The sequence below is a fragment of the Chanos chanos genome, chromosome 13 (genome assembly GCF_902362185.1).
Source record: "Chanos chanos chromosome 13, fChaCha1.1, whole genome shotgun sequence".
Lineage (NCBI taxonomy): Eukaryota > Metazoa > Chordata > Actinopteri > Gonorynchiformes > Chanidae > Chanos > Chanos chanos.
The window spans coordinates 16,579,387-16,594,729 of NC_044507.1; the positions used below are offsets into that span (position 1 = coordinate 16,579,387).

A 15,343-nucleotide genomic window follows, 5' to 3' on the forward strand; every position below is an offset into this window, starting at 1 on the left:
ATCACCAGAGGGACTTGAAGGGAAGAAGAAACTGCTTTACATAGGATGATGAAGCGTTCATGTTGAATATCGCTCGTTGTGAAAGCAAATGTCAAAGCAGTACCTGCAACGGTGAGTTCTTTCAGCAAGAAATAGTGCAAGTTAGAAATTAATCCGACATATAGACTGGTTTCGATTCAATGGCTTGATTTAACCGTTAAGGTGAGGCGGAAGCAACCTGTTGTGTGTGAATAAATCGGATAAGCAGACCCGTTGAATATTCCTCAATCAACAGAAAAAGCGCGTGGATAGGTAAAGTATCATATGTGTATTTATTTCTATTATTTTTTCTTTTCCTTCGAATATTATGAATGATCCCTAAAACAAACAATGACGAACCGTAGTCGCGAAGAGTAGCATATGTGTCCAGCTTTTTTGACCCAAGGAAAGGGACAGGAACTGACCAAAGCAACAGAAAGAGTAAAATTCAGGACAATCAGAGTTCGTTTAGAGGATGTAAAGGCAGCTGTGCTTGTCAGACATTTCACAGCCCAGTGAACAGATTGAAAATTTACAGGATTAAATCACTCATTAGAGGGTATTGCTTTGGTCATCTATGTCATGCTGAATTTACTATCTGTGGCAGGTGCAGTAACTCACTACATACCTAAGGAAAATGAAACGGCATTGGTTAGCATATCAGTGTTTTTTCCCATCAGTGTAAATTTGTTGGATTTTTTTTTTCTCCAGATTCAAAACATGTTGTTACTTTGTTTACCTTGTGTGAACTGGTTGTACCCTGGAGCTGTGATTGAAACATTTAGTACAAAGAAAAAGTGAAATGTTTTGGGAGGTTTTCTCATTTATGTCTCTAATGTGTTTGTGTTCTCATACGAACAAGTTTGTAATATGACACTTAAACAGCAGTGTCTCTTTACATTCATTTTGCCAGGCTGTATGGAATTGAGGACTATCCTTCGGAAATGGCACTGACATAATTTTTGCTGTACTCTGATCTGCCCTGCCCTAACCACCTGGCTCATCCGGTTGAGGGTAGAGGTGGAGATGGCAGTTCTCCTGGAAATGATGTCGCAGTCCGGGCTAGCAACTGGGAGTGTTCTGTTGCTAACTCTTTGGTTTGCTCTCTCCCAAGGTGAGTCATTCCATCTCTACCGCAATGCACTAAAATGTTTGTCATCAGTACAGTAGAGACTGTCCACATTAATCAGATATACACCCTAACCACTCCACACCAGTAGGGCAGTTGTGCTCAACTGTAGAACTGCACTAAATAGGATGTGATAGCTCAGTTGCACCTCTCCACCTGGGCTGTTACGAGAGGTTTTTTTTTTTTGGAGCATTTCAGACAAGTACCAGCATGTCAAAAGGTTTCAAAAACTGTTCAGAGGGTGTGAGAACAGATTTTACAGGAGTATTTCTCAACAGAGCACTTAAGAATCCAACACAACACAAAAATTCCACCGGAGTATTTGAGAGAGGGCAAACATGGTGATGATTGGTGAGGGAATTTCACCATTCTTCAAAGTGAGGATGCTCGGTACTAGTGGTATCACAACATGAGATTTTGATGGTATGATCATAGTCTGAGGAAATATCACAATTTGATTTATTTTATTTTTAAGGGGAACGGTAATTTATTATACAATTTATTATCCACTATGAAGGGAGAAGTACACATTTTATAAGCATTTTATAATTAAATGCTGTATTGTATTTTTCACATCACTATTTTGGTGGTGCAAAAATGACATGTAAACCTACTTTACACTGAAAACATATAGCTACAGTGGGGGAAGGTACAGTGGGGGTGCATGTAAACATTCACTGCGGCTGCATTCTGGAACCAAAATAAAACAGTATCTACCTTTTGAAAATTACACATTTTGAAAGCATCAGGATTGTAAAGAAATATATATATTTTATATATATATATAAATAAATAAAAAATAAATAAATAAAAATCTATATTTTCCTTTTGAATAAAACATCACAGACTACAGGACCTGTTTTACTTCATCAAGACTGTTGAATTTTTCCAGTCTTTTCAGTCTGTTTTATAGTGCAGAGATGTAAGCGTGTTCACATTTTGAGTGGTCGTTAGGGAGTGTAGGATTCGTCAACAGTGAAAATTTGGACATTTTATTTTTACTAATGTAGGAAAAGTATTTATCTCTAGAGGCGATGCCATGTCACTGCAGAATCACCTCAAATGAAACCGTAAGTAACATTTGACTCACACTGGGGACTGCTCCAGCCAGGGCAAGCCCTAACGTAATTAAATTACAATTAGCTAGTTTAGTTTTAATGGGCCATAGAGGGATGTGAGATGGTCTCGAAGACGCGGAAGTGTAGCCTTTTATTCGCGTGGATACTTTTTTTTCGGGAATGTTTTGCAAATTTGATATTTGTCATCTTAAATGTCCAATATGCTCCCACACTACCGACTTGTGGCTTTTTTAGTAGATGTAAAGCTAGGGTATATTTTCTTTTTTCTTGAGCTAATCTTCGTGCGCCAACTAGGCAAACCGTACATAAAAACTAGTGACTAACTGATGAGAGGAGTTTTTAGAGGGCAATATAGAACATGAGATTAAATGAACACCTTATCGTATTGCAGCCTCCAAAATTCTTACGGTTTAAAATCAACATTTTTAATTGACATTGCGATTGACTAAGAAACCGGTTAACCTCAAAATCCAGTCTGGAATTGTTTTTTATTGGGAGAGTAGGACTGGGAGAGTACTGCGAAGGGTAGCACAGACTTTGCAGTGCTCTTTACAGGTTCAGTTTAAGATGTGAAAAAATAGACATCCCCAATGGCCTGAGGGAACAGACTTTGAACAGAGGAAGGTGAAGTGAATCGTTTTAATTAACATTAAGGCACATCTAATTTATGTTGCCTCTTCTATTATTATGCAATATTTAAAAGTGGTCATTTAACATGTGGCTAGCACTGTTGGTTATGTTGTTTTACTTTGACTTGAGACTTGAATTTCTTACCATTGGCTTTTTCTGTGAACCTGTTCCAGAACTTGCTTTCTCTTCTTCTGTGTTATCTGAGTGTACTTTCGTCCTTGACTAGACAGTTATTTACTCATGTAAATGATTAACTTTTGCTTCTTTGTTTCTTTGTGTTATGGCAACCTACAAGTTTTGAATAACCTTTTCCTCATGGATAAAACTGATGAGTAAAACAAAAAAAAAGTTCCCATATTTGTGCAGGAACTTTGATTACTTCCAGTCTGTTCCTACACATGCTGCATTCCTTGTCCTTCCCTCATTTTAAATAGTTATGCTGCAGATGTGTCATGGCAGACTGGGTCTCACGTGTATTGAGATAAGGTACTTGAAGTGTTTGGAAGACCGCTACATGTGAGGGCTGGGGGCAATATTTTTTTTTCTTGTTCTACAGTCTGTAATAAACTCAGGTCTCCATCTGTAACTGTACAATAAATCAATCCAAAACTACCCTAAGCAATACATATATAATTAGGACTTCTGGTTTGGAGTATTAACACTTTTGAAAAGATTGTGGGGCTAGGGGTGTACGATATCGACAAAAAGTGATATCTTGATATTTTCTGGGATTTTGTCGATAACGATAAGTAGACGATATTTTGCGTCCGTCAAAAATGTGTTTGTAAAAGTCTTATATTGTACTACCTCGCTCCTGTTAATAGGATATTCATTTTTGCTTGCCAGTGATATTAATTGAATATATTTAAGGAAAACAGGTCTTATTTATTTACTCATAACTGAAGCATTCAAGTCAAAACAATACACTGAAATCACCAGTGCAAGTATTATTGAGACCAAATTATGCAAGTATGAGTAAACCATTTCAAAGTGGCCTACAGGATTAATTTGTAAAACTTTGCACAAAGACCAACAAAACTATTGTAATGAGAGCATTTTAAACAGATAGTTCCCCTTAATGTCTGACATAGTTAGCAGATTGCCGTCTTTTGAGCAGCATTCGTCTTGATTGCCATCTGGTCAAAGCCAAACAACCTCCATGCGAGTTAGGATGATCCACGTTTAGAAATGAAATCTCATGACGTAGATTGCGAGGCTGGCAGTGTCTGTATTTTGTCTCCTGTTTGATCACTCATTTTTAACTTCAGTCATGCATTTTTAGGCAGCTATGCTAGCTTAAGTTGTGGTGTGGTGACCATGTACGCCTATACTAGCATGCTGCATGTACTCCCAATGCGCCCGTGCAGTAGTCCTACTAGGCTGCATGACGCATTGAATGCGTGGTTTTTGCAGAGTGACATACTCTATTATGTCAACTCACACATTATTAAACAACAATTACAATATTATTGTAGACAATACATATCGCACAACTCTACGTGGCACAATGCATCACTGTCCAATTTCCAGGTTTATTTGACTGCATCATGATTAGAGAAATATGTTTTTGCATTTTTGGTGCATGCATGAACATGCATATTACTCAACATGTCCTCTTTCCCTGTTCTCTGTTTTGGTATGATAATCAGGACAATACAATGCATTTTATACAGACAGAGATATGAATGATATGAGATGTTCAAATCATGAGCTAAATATTGTTTAGTTCTTCATCCAATTCATCTATATTTTAGAGAGTACATGTTCAGTGCAAGTACTTGATTCAAGATCATTTGATCTTGTCACTTAAAATATATTTTGTTCACTTCCATTAGTAAAAGGAATCGGACTTTGCCTGTTATAATGTGTATATCTTTCTCCACAGGGCAAAGCACTACACCATCGTCAGAAAATACAAGCACCACTGTCATAGGTACCACTACAAACTCGCCAGTGAGTATGGTTTATGATATTTTGGTTCCATTTATGGAAATAACGTATAAAGTGTTTAAACAAATAACTGTCCTCTCGATGAGAGAATGTCACATATACATTGTCATAAGAATAGGTTATTCTGTTCTAGGGGCGCTTAATACTGACTAACCCTTGTGTTTACCTGTTCAGGGACTCAACATTGCAGCCATAGTAGCCCCAACAGTAACTGTAATTGTGCTGGCAATCATCGCTGGGGTTTTGGTGTTTCTTTTCTGCGTGGTAAAAAAGAAGAGGCAAACAGAGGGAACATATAGACCCAGTGCAGAAGAGCAAACTGGTGCACGCGGCGTGGAGGCCCCAGATGCCCTGAAACTACCCAAGGAGGAGAGACTCATTTGAGGGGCTGGGACCCCTCTTGGTACCTTACCACTTAGGGCAGTGGTCTCAGCAGGTCGGGCTGCAGCAAGATGCCATTCCCTCTCCGAACGTTTTCATTCTGAGGGTGGACACTTGTGACTGCAAAACAAACAAACAAAACAATAAACAGACTCGAATACGTGTGTGGAATGTCTAAATACGGCAGGCATGCTGTATCAAACGAGTCTCGGTCATAGAAGGAGCTCTATGACAGATGCTGACCTATGGTTATGGACTAAGGCCTGTTCATACACTCTCTGATATGACTAAAGAGTTGTGTGCGGAACCGGTGACATGGCTCGCTGTTTCAATCATTACTGGTATTCCTAAGACTGCTAAGAAGTGTACAAAACTCCAAATATCAAGCACTACCTCTCTGAGCTCTCTTCAGAGTGAAAGAGAGAGAAGCCTGCACTGTTAGGGAGCTGAAGAGGGGGATGACTTTTAGATACAATACTCACACTCACAGAGCTAATCCTCAAGAGGGGACTTAGACAAAAGACTCTGGCTCTAGCACGACACTGGGCTGAAGAACAGACTCCAGTGCAGGTAACTTGAAGAAAGCATCTGATTTTAGGCTAATACTCACAACCACATTCAACCAATGAATCTTTATTCGTTTTCATTTCAGAAATGGTTAGCTGTGTATGTATGCATCTTAATATGCATATGAAAAAAAATGTGTAATCATATCATTCGAGGTTTAAAATTATGTTTAACCTGCTGCTATACATTATGGTGTAGTGTTTAACTTCCAAGACCGAGATCTGAACTGAGTCTTCGATTTGATTGTTAATGATTTTGTTCTTCCTGCCATTACATTTGTATCTTGGGATATTTTTGCGTGGTCCCAAGTTTTTTAGTGTACACTGGAACAGATATTGTCACAGTCTACTACAACAGCTGTGTTTAGCTGCAGTGTTTCAGTCTACAGTTTGAGAAATGGTGTATAAGTGGAGCGTTTCGAAATTTATTCATAAATTATATGTACAACAGGATTGTTTTAAGAATCATTTTTATTTCAATACACTAAATTGTTTACACTTTAATTCTTAAAGACTTACTATCAGATGATGACACAATTTTGATTCAAATGAAGCTGTCTGATCAATGTCTACTCTTATGCACTGTGTATAAAGATATTTCTTTGCAAGGAAATCTGTATGTTTTTTAAATGATTTATCCAGAATGTCAAAGCAAGTTCCTCTGTGAACTTAATAAAAGACTACTCATCAAACCATTTTGATTACACTGTTAGATATGTTAATTTATCACTGTAATGTAGTAGTATAAGGAGATGTTGACAGATTTCTTCAGTACCTGCAACAGTACCAGGCAGGTTAGTATACTGGTTTGCTCCGGGTGACACTTGTAAAACTCACTGTGTACCTATTTTTCATCCTGATTATGGCTGATATAAATCCAGTTTTGCTGCTGCTGTATAATGTTATGGGTAAGAAGACAACCCATAATGTCTTGTTATTGAGTAGAGCTTTGTTTTCATTCTGGTTGCCAAGCAACTCCAAATGAAAATTTCAACACTCCAAATGTCTGGTGCAGATTAATGCTGAACTGTGTAAAATTTTAACAGGATTAGCTTAGTGAGGTAGTTTTAGTAGGTACCTTCACAGAAGCTTGTAGCCATCACTGGTAAGACATCAACGCTTCAAAATATTGGAACAGATATTATTTGGCATAGAAGCCATTCACTCCTCAAAACAATATAAACCATTAAAGTAATACTTATTTTAGTGTTGAGCACCATTCACTTTGTATGCCAAACAGCGCTACCTAGTGGTTGGATAGCTGCCCTTCATGTGCAGCTCAAGAAGATCATTTACCGACTCAACCACTATTCAGTTTACATATAAAAATAATGCAATTTACATTTAATAAGAAACGACTTTGAAAAAAATCAATCAAAAGACAATGCTTTGAGTTCAGAGTTTGCCTTTAATCAGATCTCTGTTCACATGATCTCACTAATTTTCAAATCTGAAGGCTTCACAGTTAAAAATCACTTGCTTTTCACTTTTTCAAGGCAATGAGAGGGTAGTGAAATATGATGCAGTGCGTTCACAACACACAAAAACACAAAAGTCAAATAAAAAGTTCACATTTTTAAAATGTCACTTTCTAACTGGAAGTAACAGTGATATGTAATGACGACTAGATGGGAACACCCTTCGTTTCTTTGAGAGCACATTTGCCTGTGTTAAAATGAAATGAGAATGGCATGGGGGAGGGAGGGGGGGGCAGAGCAGAGGATGAAGTGCTGTTTGGCAGTTGAATGAAATTTAAGCCACTTCCTCTTCACCTTCCTCTTCAAACTCTCCCTCCTCGGCTGTGGCATCCTGATATTGTTGGTATTCAGACACAAGGTCATTCATGTTGCTTTCTGCCTCCGTGAACTCCATCTCATCCATACCTTCTCCGGTGTACCAGTGCAGGAAAGCTTTGCGACGGAACATGGCGGTGAACTGCTCGGAGATGCGCTTAAACAGCTCCTGGATGGCGGTGCTGTTGCCGATGAAGGTAGCGGCCATCTTCAGCCCGCGCGGTGGGATGTCGCAGACCGCGGTCTTTACGTTGTTGGGGATCCATTCCACGAAGTAGCTACTGTTCTTGTTCTGCACGTTAAGCATCTGCTCGTCCACCTCCTTCATGGACATGCGACCCCGGAAGACGGCGGCGACGGTCAGGTAACGGCCGTGACGTGGGTCGCAGGCAGCCATCATGTTTTTGGCATCAAACATCTGCTGGGTGAGCTCAGGCACAGACAGGGAGCGGTACTGCTGGCTCCCCCTGCTGGTGAGAGGAGCAAAGCCAGGCATGAAGAAGTGCAGACGGGGGAAGGGCACCATGTTGACGGCCAGTTTGCGGAGGTCAGCGTTGAGTTGGCCGGGGAAGCGCAGGCAGGTGGTGACTCCGCTCATTGTGGCAGAAACTAAGTGGTTAAGGTCACCGTAGGTAGGTGTGGTCAGCTTGAGGGTGCGGAAACAGATGTCGTAGAGGGCTTCATTGTCAATGCAATAGGTTTCATCGGTGTTCTCCACCAGCTGGTGCACGGAGAGGGTGGCGTTGTAGGGCTCCACCACGGTATCGGACACTTTAGGAGAGGGCACCACGCTGAAGGTGTTCATGATGCGGTCAGGGTACTCCTCACGGATCTTGCTAATGAGAAGAGTGCCCATGCCGGAGCCCGTTCCTCCACCCAGGGAGTGGGTGAGCTGGAAACCCTGGAGACAGTCACAGCTCTCTGCCTCCTTCCTTACCACATCCAAGACGGAGTCTACCAGCTCTGCCCCCTCGGTGTAGTGACCTTTAGCCCAGTTGTTTCCAGCCCCACTCTGGCCTATGAATGTGGACATGTGCTGTTAGTTCTGTCATGAATGAATTACTGCGGTTGCATTTTAAAAGAATGGGTGTATTAATTTTCATATTTTTTAAAAAAAAAATCCAAAGCAAATAATATATGCAATTTCATTTTTAAAAATTTCAAGCAGATATAACAAAAGGAGAGAAAGTGCAAAAAAACCGACAACAAATAAAACAGATATTTCCTGTGTTTCAAACAAGATGACAGACAAGATATGCATAGGTATGCTCACCAAACACAAAATTATCAGGCCTGAAGATCTGTCCAAAGGGGCCAGAGCGGACAGAGTCCATGGTACCTGGCTCCAGGTCTACCAGGATGGCACGGGGAACGTACTTGCCACCTATATATAGCAAATAGCAAAAGAATAGCACGTTAGAGGAACACAACTCACTGGAAGGAAGATGATTGGCTGATGACTGGATGATTTATATCAGAATCAGAATTCAAACAGGGCTACAATTTGTGCTGTTTTTTATTATTATTATTATTACTGTGTGCATAAGGTCTAGGCATCATAATTAGGTCTGAAACCAAGTGTAATGTGTTAATGTGTCTTACCTGTGGCCTCATTGTAGTACACGCTGATCCTGTCTAACTGCAAGTCACTGTCTCCATGGTATGTTCCAGTGGGGTCGATACCGTGCTCATCACTGATTACCTCCCAGAACTAAGAAGGAGGAGGAGCGCAGGATGGAGAGTAGGGCGGAGGCCAGAGAGAGAGAGTAAGAGGGCGGGAGAGAGAGAGAGAGAATGAATCACATGAGATGAAAAACATAAAAACACCTCAGATTACACATGACTTCTTTCTCTTCAAAACAGAAAAAAAATCCTTAAAAATAATGAAATCACAATCCACTACGATGGGACCACTACTGTCTGTAAGACTGTAAAGTAATTCAACCAGTCGAAAAAAATAACTGTCTTTCAAACTTTATTTTCATACGAACTGTTTAACTATATTCTCATACATATGTTACTGTGCATTAAAACGGGAGGATTACACAATAGGCGGGGTGGGGGAAGGGATTCTAATGGCTAATTCCTATTTCCCGAATTTTGGTGTAATGTAATTTAATCCGACAGTTTCAGGAAATCTGATATTAACTTGAATACATCCTTGTACAAATTACATTAACAAACACTTTAATAGTGGAGCTCAATTGTGATACAGTGTGTAAATGGAAAATAGGTCATATGGAACAGGGTGGGAGGGTAAACTGATAACAATGCAGCACCGTTATCTCTGCAATTACTGAAATAGAATCGTGTGGTAAATTAACATTATTTGCAAAAATTGCGTGGAAAATGTGTGTTTCTAAATTAGGTTTCCAAGGTGAATATGGAAATAGGTTACCCTTGCTCTCTCCTCCATAGTCTAAATAATGGAATTTTGCGGTGTATTGGGGCATAAACGGAGCACAGTAAATAATAAACATTTAAGCTCTGCACTTGTATTGCAAACAAAAACAGCTCAGCTGCAGATATTTATTGCTACATGATGCAACGGTGAACGAGGATCCACCATTTTCTGCATCGCCTTTCTAGAAAACTCTAAAAAACGGATTAGCAGTGTTCCTTCCCCTTGCCCAACTGGAAAGGCTGCATGCAGTTCTGCATTACTGTGGTGATTTTTTCCTTATAAAATAAGCACTAAAGCTGTGTTTTACCTTGGCTCCGATCTGGTTACCGCACTGGCCGGCTTGCAGGTGCACTATTTCGCGCATGGTAGCAGGAAGGCGAGGAGCGGAGGACGACAATAAGGAACTGCCTGCAGGACGATTAGGCACGATTGAATCAAATCTTTCTCACCATAAGTAGTCGTTGACAGCCAGGGATAATGCCCGCCTCTCTGTCGGCTACTGGGCCGAATCTGTGGTGCAACATGACGTCATCGCCATGGTAACCAAGACCGGAGGAGAGAAGGAGGCCCTTGCGCTCGTGGAGACACCGGATAGGATGATGTGAACTGAACTGGAATGATATGTGATGTGACTCCGCTTACCAGGTGGTTAATAGAAATCCCAGTATGATGAAATAGAGCACGGTCTTTTTATGAAAAAAGCCTGGGTATGCATCTCCTGTCTCATATAGCACATTTTACTTATCATCTGAACGGCTACAGTAAACGGAATGTGGTATGGTCATTCAGTATGTATCACTTTGTTGGCAGTTACTATCGCCATCAGCAACTGCCATCAGCTAGAAACTGGTCATTTTAGCAAATGTTGCCAAAATAGCATGTACTACTTTGATTATTATTTCTATTGTGGTTTCAGAAAATGTTGTTAGTACATCAGATAAGAGCTTTAACTTGGGTCAAAAAACCAACAATACTCCCTGGAAATATTTTCAAGGATTATGGAGGACATTGAAGTATGTCCCTGGAATATAAGAATAGGATAGTACACTTAACTGTCCTCTTAGAACATTCAAAAGACATTATTAACTAACTGTACATTTGATTTAAAATAATGATAATAACAGTAAGTAAATAAGTACTGGAGTAATGACTAAAATATGAAAAGCAGACGGCTGTGTCAACACACACTATTCAAATTAGAGTTCAGTGTACCTATCGAGTTCTATTACATCACCAAGTGGGAGTTTTACTTCCTGTTTCACCAATATTTCTCTCAATGCTGCCACTCCTGCTTTTCAAAAGTTGCTCCCACGGGTTTAAAAATCACCTTAAGAGATTTTTAGAACCTAGACAAATGACAGAATAAACAACCCGCTGCTTCCTGGGTGAGATTTCAAGCTCTCTTGAAGCTTACATTTATAGGGCAAAAAGAGAGCCATTATGCTGAGTGGAATACTAACCTGACCTGAGTGTGGACATGTCATCTGCTCTTCCAGAAGAGAATCTTTCCTGTCCTGTGTGCTGTGACATTTTTAGAGATCCTGTGCTGCTATCATGTAGCCATAGCTTCTGCAGGAGCTGCCTCCAGAAGTTCTGGGCAACCTCCGGTACCAGATGGTGTCCTGTCTGCAGGAGAACATCCTCCAAACGAAGTCCTCTCTCCAACCTGGCTTTGAGGAATCTTTGCGAGGTTTACATCCAGGGGAGAATCCAAAGAGCTGAAGCTGGATCAGAGGTTCTCTGCAGTATGCATGGTGAAAAACTCAAGCTCTTCTGTCAAGAGGACAAACAGCCCATCTGTGTGGTGTGCCAAACCTCAAAAATACACAAAAATCATGATTGTTCTCCGATAGATGAGGCTATACAGGACTGCAGGGTGAGTGACTGAAAATTTACAGCAATGTGGAAAGCTGTGTTTGTGTTAGACATACATTATTTTTACTTGTTTTTTTTTCTCTCTTGAAAAAATTTGCATGACAGGGTATGAGAATGTGGCTAATCAAGTCTGCTCAGAAATTATCACACCCTGCGCTGACAGACAGAAATGAGAGATAAATTCTTAACAATCTTAAGGTTTAAAACTGCTTTCCTGTTTGAAAGATTGTTTGCAATCCACCATTATAGCTTGCAGCCCTACCAGTCTAAAGCAACACTCTCATAAATGAGAAAATAAAAAAATAAAACTTCTTCTCAGAGTGTATATAGCTCAAATGGTTGGATTTGGTTGGTATTTCACTTAGGGAGATTCTTTCTTTTTGGGGAAAAGTGTATCTCAGTGATTTGCAAGATGTTTTTGCCAGCATGTACTTCCTTGTAAGGAGGCAGTTTGAAATGAAGATGAACTGGCACCATAAGAGCAACATTTACATAAAACTCATTGTCCCTCCTTTTCTTTCATTCACTTGCTAACAAAACATTAATCTGGTATGCAGGAGAAACTCGCAGCTACCCTCGGGACATTGCAGAACAAACTCTGCAAGCTTACTGAAACGAGAATTACTTCTCTTGAAACTGTGGAACACATAAAGGTAACAAAATTAATATTAAATTGAGGTTTCACAGTTAAATGAATTGATATTCAAAAGGCTGTTTTTTTTTCAGAGTCAGGCACACACCATTAAGAAGAAAATCAAGGATCAGTTTGCAGAGCTCCATCAGTTTCTATACAAGGAGGAGGAGGCTAGCTTATCTGCACTGAGGGAAGAGGAGGAACAAAAAGTTCACGCACTGAGGGAGAAAGATAAAGATAATGCAGAAAAGATATCATCCCTCACAAAACTTATCAGCACCATTGAACAAGAATTAACTGCTGCTGATGGAACATTCCTGCAGGTGATAGAACTGTGATCTGACTAGGTTAGAAATGTGGGGAACTATGTGTATTCTTTTTTTACAAAGGCATGTACTTAAACTTGTTTGTTTTTGCTTTTTTTGGTATGCTGTGTACGGTATCTGTATATATCAGTATGTGAATGGATTTCATCAGGCATCAAGACAAATATTTATAACTAACAATGCATTTAATCTTCATTTTAAACTAACTAAAGGTAACCCTCAAAACCTGCTGTCTCTGTCATCATGAACATAATTTAAACATACTAACTTTTCCTGTTCTCTGTGTCTATATTTGTCTTTCAGAATTTCAGAGCCACTATGGACAGGTATGCATACCCCTCCCTGTTTTATCTGCCTCACACTAATTTAGTTTGTCATTAAGCTGATGAGTCTGTAATAGTGACAGATTGTGTTTACAGGACCCAGAGAACAATGCAGGATCCAAAAGTGCTCTCAGGGATGTTACTGGATGAGGCCAAGTACCTGGGTAACCTGAAATACAGGGTCTGGAGCAAAATGAGAGGGGCAGCTCAATACAGTGAGTTTCTGTTACAGACACAAGGGGGTAGCCTAACACCATCTCACCACTGAGCATGTAACCTGGTTGGCTTTGTTGTGATAAGGTCTTCATTTCAATAATAATACAAAAGCGTGATAGCGTGTTCCACCAGGTATTATCAGCTTCAGTTTCAGAATCACCAGCTAATATTCTAATTCTAATAAATAATATTTTTGATTGATGTCTAATTATTCCTCAAACATTTGCCGCACAGTTATTTTGTTAGTTTTGGTACTTTTTTTTTTTGCCCTTTATGAGACTATAAATAAGAATTTGTCATTGTTTGGTTTTGTTTTTCTCTTCCTTTCCTGCTCAGCCCCGGTGACTTTGGATCCAAACACAGCTCACCCCTGTTTGAGTCTCTCAGATGATCTAACTGCTTTACACTATTCTGCTCCCCCTCGCCCTCCCCCGAGAAACGCCGAACGTTTTTGCATAAGTGCAGAGGCACTTGGGTCTGTCCGGCTCTGCTCCGGACTTTGGTCCTGGGATGTGGAGCTAGGAGAAAACAAGGACTGGATCCTGGGCTTGGCAAGTGAGTCTGTTCACCGGAGGAGGGAGATAGCTGCACGACCAGAGAACGGGTTCTGGACCCTGTGCCTGCGAGACGGGGTGTACAAGGCGATGACATCACCGCCAGAACCTCTGAAAGAAGTGAAGAAGCTCCAGAAGATCCGTGTGCATTTGGACTGGGATAGAGGAGAAGTATCATTCTCAGATCCAACCAACAATAAATTTCTGTACACCTTCAAACATAGATTCACAGAAGGGGTTTTACCGTATTTTTACACACAGAGTAAACTTCCCTTAAAAATCCTGCCAAAGGCTATATCTATTACTGTCAGTGAAGACAATCTGCCTTTAGAAGAGTGACTACATGAAAGTGATAACATTACTGAACGTACATTATGTTAGAATTTACACACACAGTTTTTCTGTTCGCTATTGTTTACAGTTCAGCTGTTCAGCCTTTTGAACAGTTTATGTCCTCTTTTATTACACGTGAGGCTTTGGATCAGGGACTGGATTTGGACATTTTGTTTTTACTATGATAAAAAATGTCCACCGTGTGCGAAGTTCTTCAATGAAATACTTCAAAAAGCACCCCACCTTTAACAAATCAAGGATAATTTGAGAATAAAGGAATATGGAGGAGATGTAAGACAACACAGTCAACATGCCTCGGCTTTGATCAGGTGACGGTCAGAGGAATGGTACGTGAAGAGATACACTTGGAACAAAGGTGGATATGTCTTTCTGATCCCATGATGTGGTCAAAGAATCTAGTCTAGAAGAATAGAAAATAATTGTAAGCAAACATGCAGTATTAGAAATGATTTTATTGTTACAATAGTACAACTTACTAAACAAAGAACACGTTTAGAGAACATATTTAGCTTTGGACATGACATCTTTTTGAATGCAAGATATCACTTTACAGAACTTTGTAAATTAGAGATACACTCACCCAATTTTCATGTCACAATAGAAACAATAAAACAAATAAGTAATACACACAGTTTGTTTTTCTTGCAGTGTGTATAATTAAGCTCTGTGTCCCATGAAGAATTATTATTTAGCAAATTGTGTAGGAGGACAATGTGAGGAGAAATTTGTATACTCGACACAAGGTGGCGCTGTAGTTCTTCTTGAAAAACAAAACAAAACAATATCTGTATCTAAAAGCAACAGTCATTTCTCTGCTGTCCAGCTACACTGTGTGTAACTTGCAATGTGTGTATTCGCCAAATATAACACAGTACCTGTGTATTTTAGGAGCTGTAATGTATTATATTATGTTATAATATTATCAAAGGAAAAAATATATATTTAAAATTTTTTTTCCCATATAAACTCCTGACTACATTTCAGTTACTGAACTTCAGTGTCCTTACAAAAGATTTACAGAGTTCGGATATAGTTAGTATTCAGCTTCACAAATGTTTTCTTCACAGCATTATATAAATAGATAAATAACTAAAATAAATAATATTATATT

General features: G+C 39.6%; 3 protein-coding genes across 11 annotated transcripts; 2 read left to right on the forward strand and 1 right to left on the reverse strand.

Moving 5' to 3' along the window:
• Positions 1–26: 26 nt before the first annotated feature.
• Positions 27–5,912, forward strand: crb3a (crumbs homolog 3a). 2 transcript variants are annotated; one of them, XM_030790659.1, is made up of 4 exons: positions 27–111; positions 932–1,132; positions 4,742–4,809; positions 4,981–5,912. In XM_030790659.1, exons 2-4 carry the CDS (start codon positions 1,045–1,047, stop codon positions 5,188–5,190), a joined length of 366 nt encoding a protein of 121 aa, XP_030646519.1. In that variant the 5' UTR covers positions 27–111; positions 932–1,044; the 3' UTR covers positions 5,191–5,912. The 2 variants fall into 2 exon arrangements, with proteins under 2 accessions (XP_030646519.1, XP_030646518.1); XM_030790658.1 differs by lacking the exon at positions 27–111 and adding an exon at positions 174–291.
• A 1,593-nt stretch (positions 5,913–7,505) lies between these two features.
• Positions 7,506–10,317, reverse strand: tubb4bl (tubulin, beta 4B class IVb-like). Of its 8 annotated transcripts, none has more exons than XM_030789807.1 (5): positions 10,258–10,314; positions 9,149–9,257; positions 8,820–8,930; positions 8,484–8,563; positions 7,506–7,625 (listed from the first exon to the last, which is right to left on the reverse strand). In XM_030789807.1, exons 1-5 carry the CDS (start codon positions 10,312–10,314, stop codon positions 7,506–7,508), a joined length of 477 nt encoding a protein of 158 aa, XP_030645667.1. The 8 variants fall into 8 exon arrangements, with proteins under 8 accessions (XP_030645667.1, XP_030645666.1, XP_030645663.1 ...); XM_030789806.1 differs by having other exon boundaries at positions 7,506–7,714; positions 8,441–8,563; XM_030789803.1 differs by having other exon boundaries at positions 7,506–7,745; positions 8,247–8,563.
• A 1,110-nt stretch (positions 10,318–11,427) lies between these two features.
• On the forward strand, positions 11,428–14,217 carry LOC115826036 (zinc-binding protein A33). The gene is made up of 6 exons (XM_030789715.1): positions 11,428–11,826; positions 12,383–12,478; positions 12,552–12,782; positions 13,089–13,111; positions 13,205–13,323; positions 13,661–14,217. Exons 1-6 carry the CDS (start codon positions 11,428–11,430, stop codon positions 14,215–14,217), a joined length of 1,425 nt encoding a protein of 474 aa, XP_030645575.1.
• Positions 14,218–15,343: the final 1,126 nt, after the last annotated feature.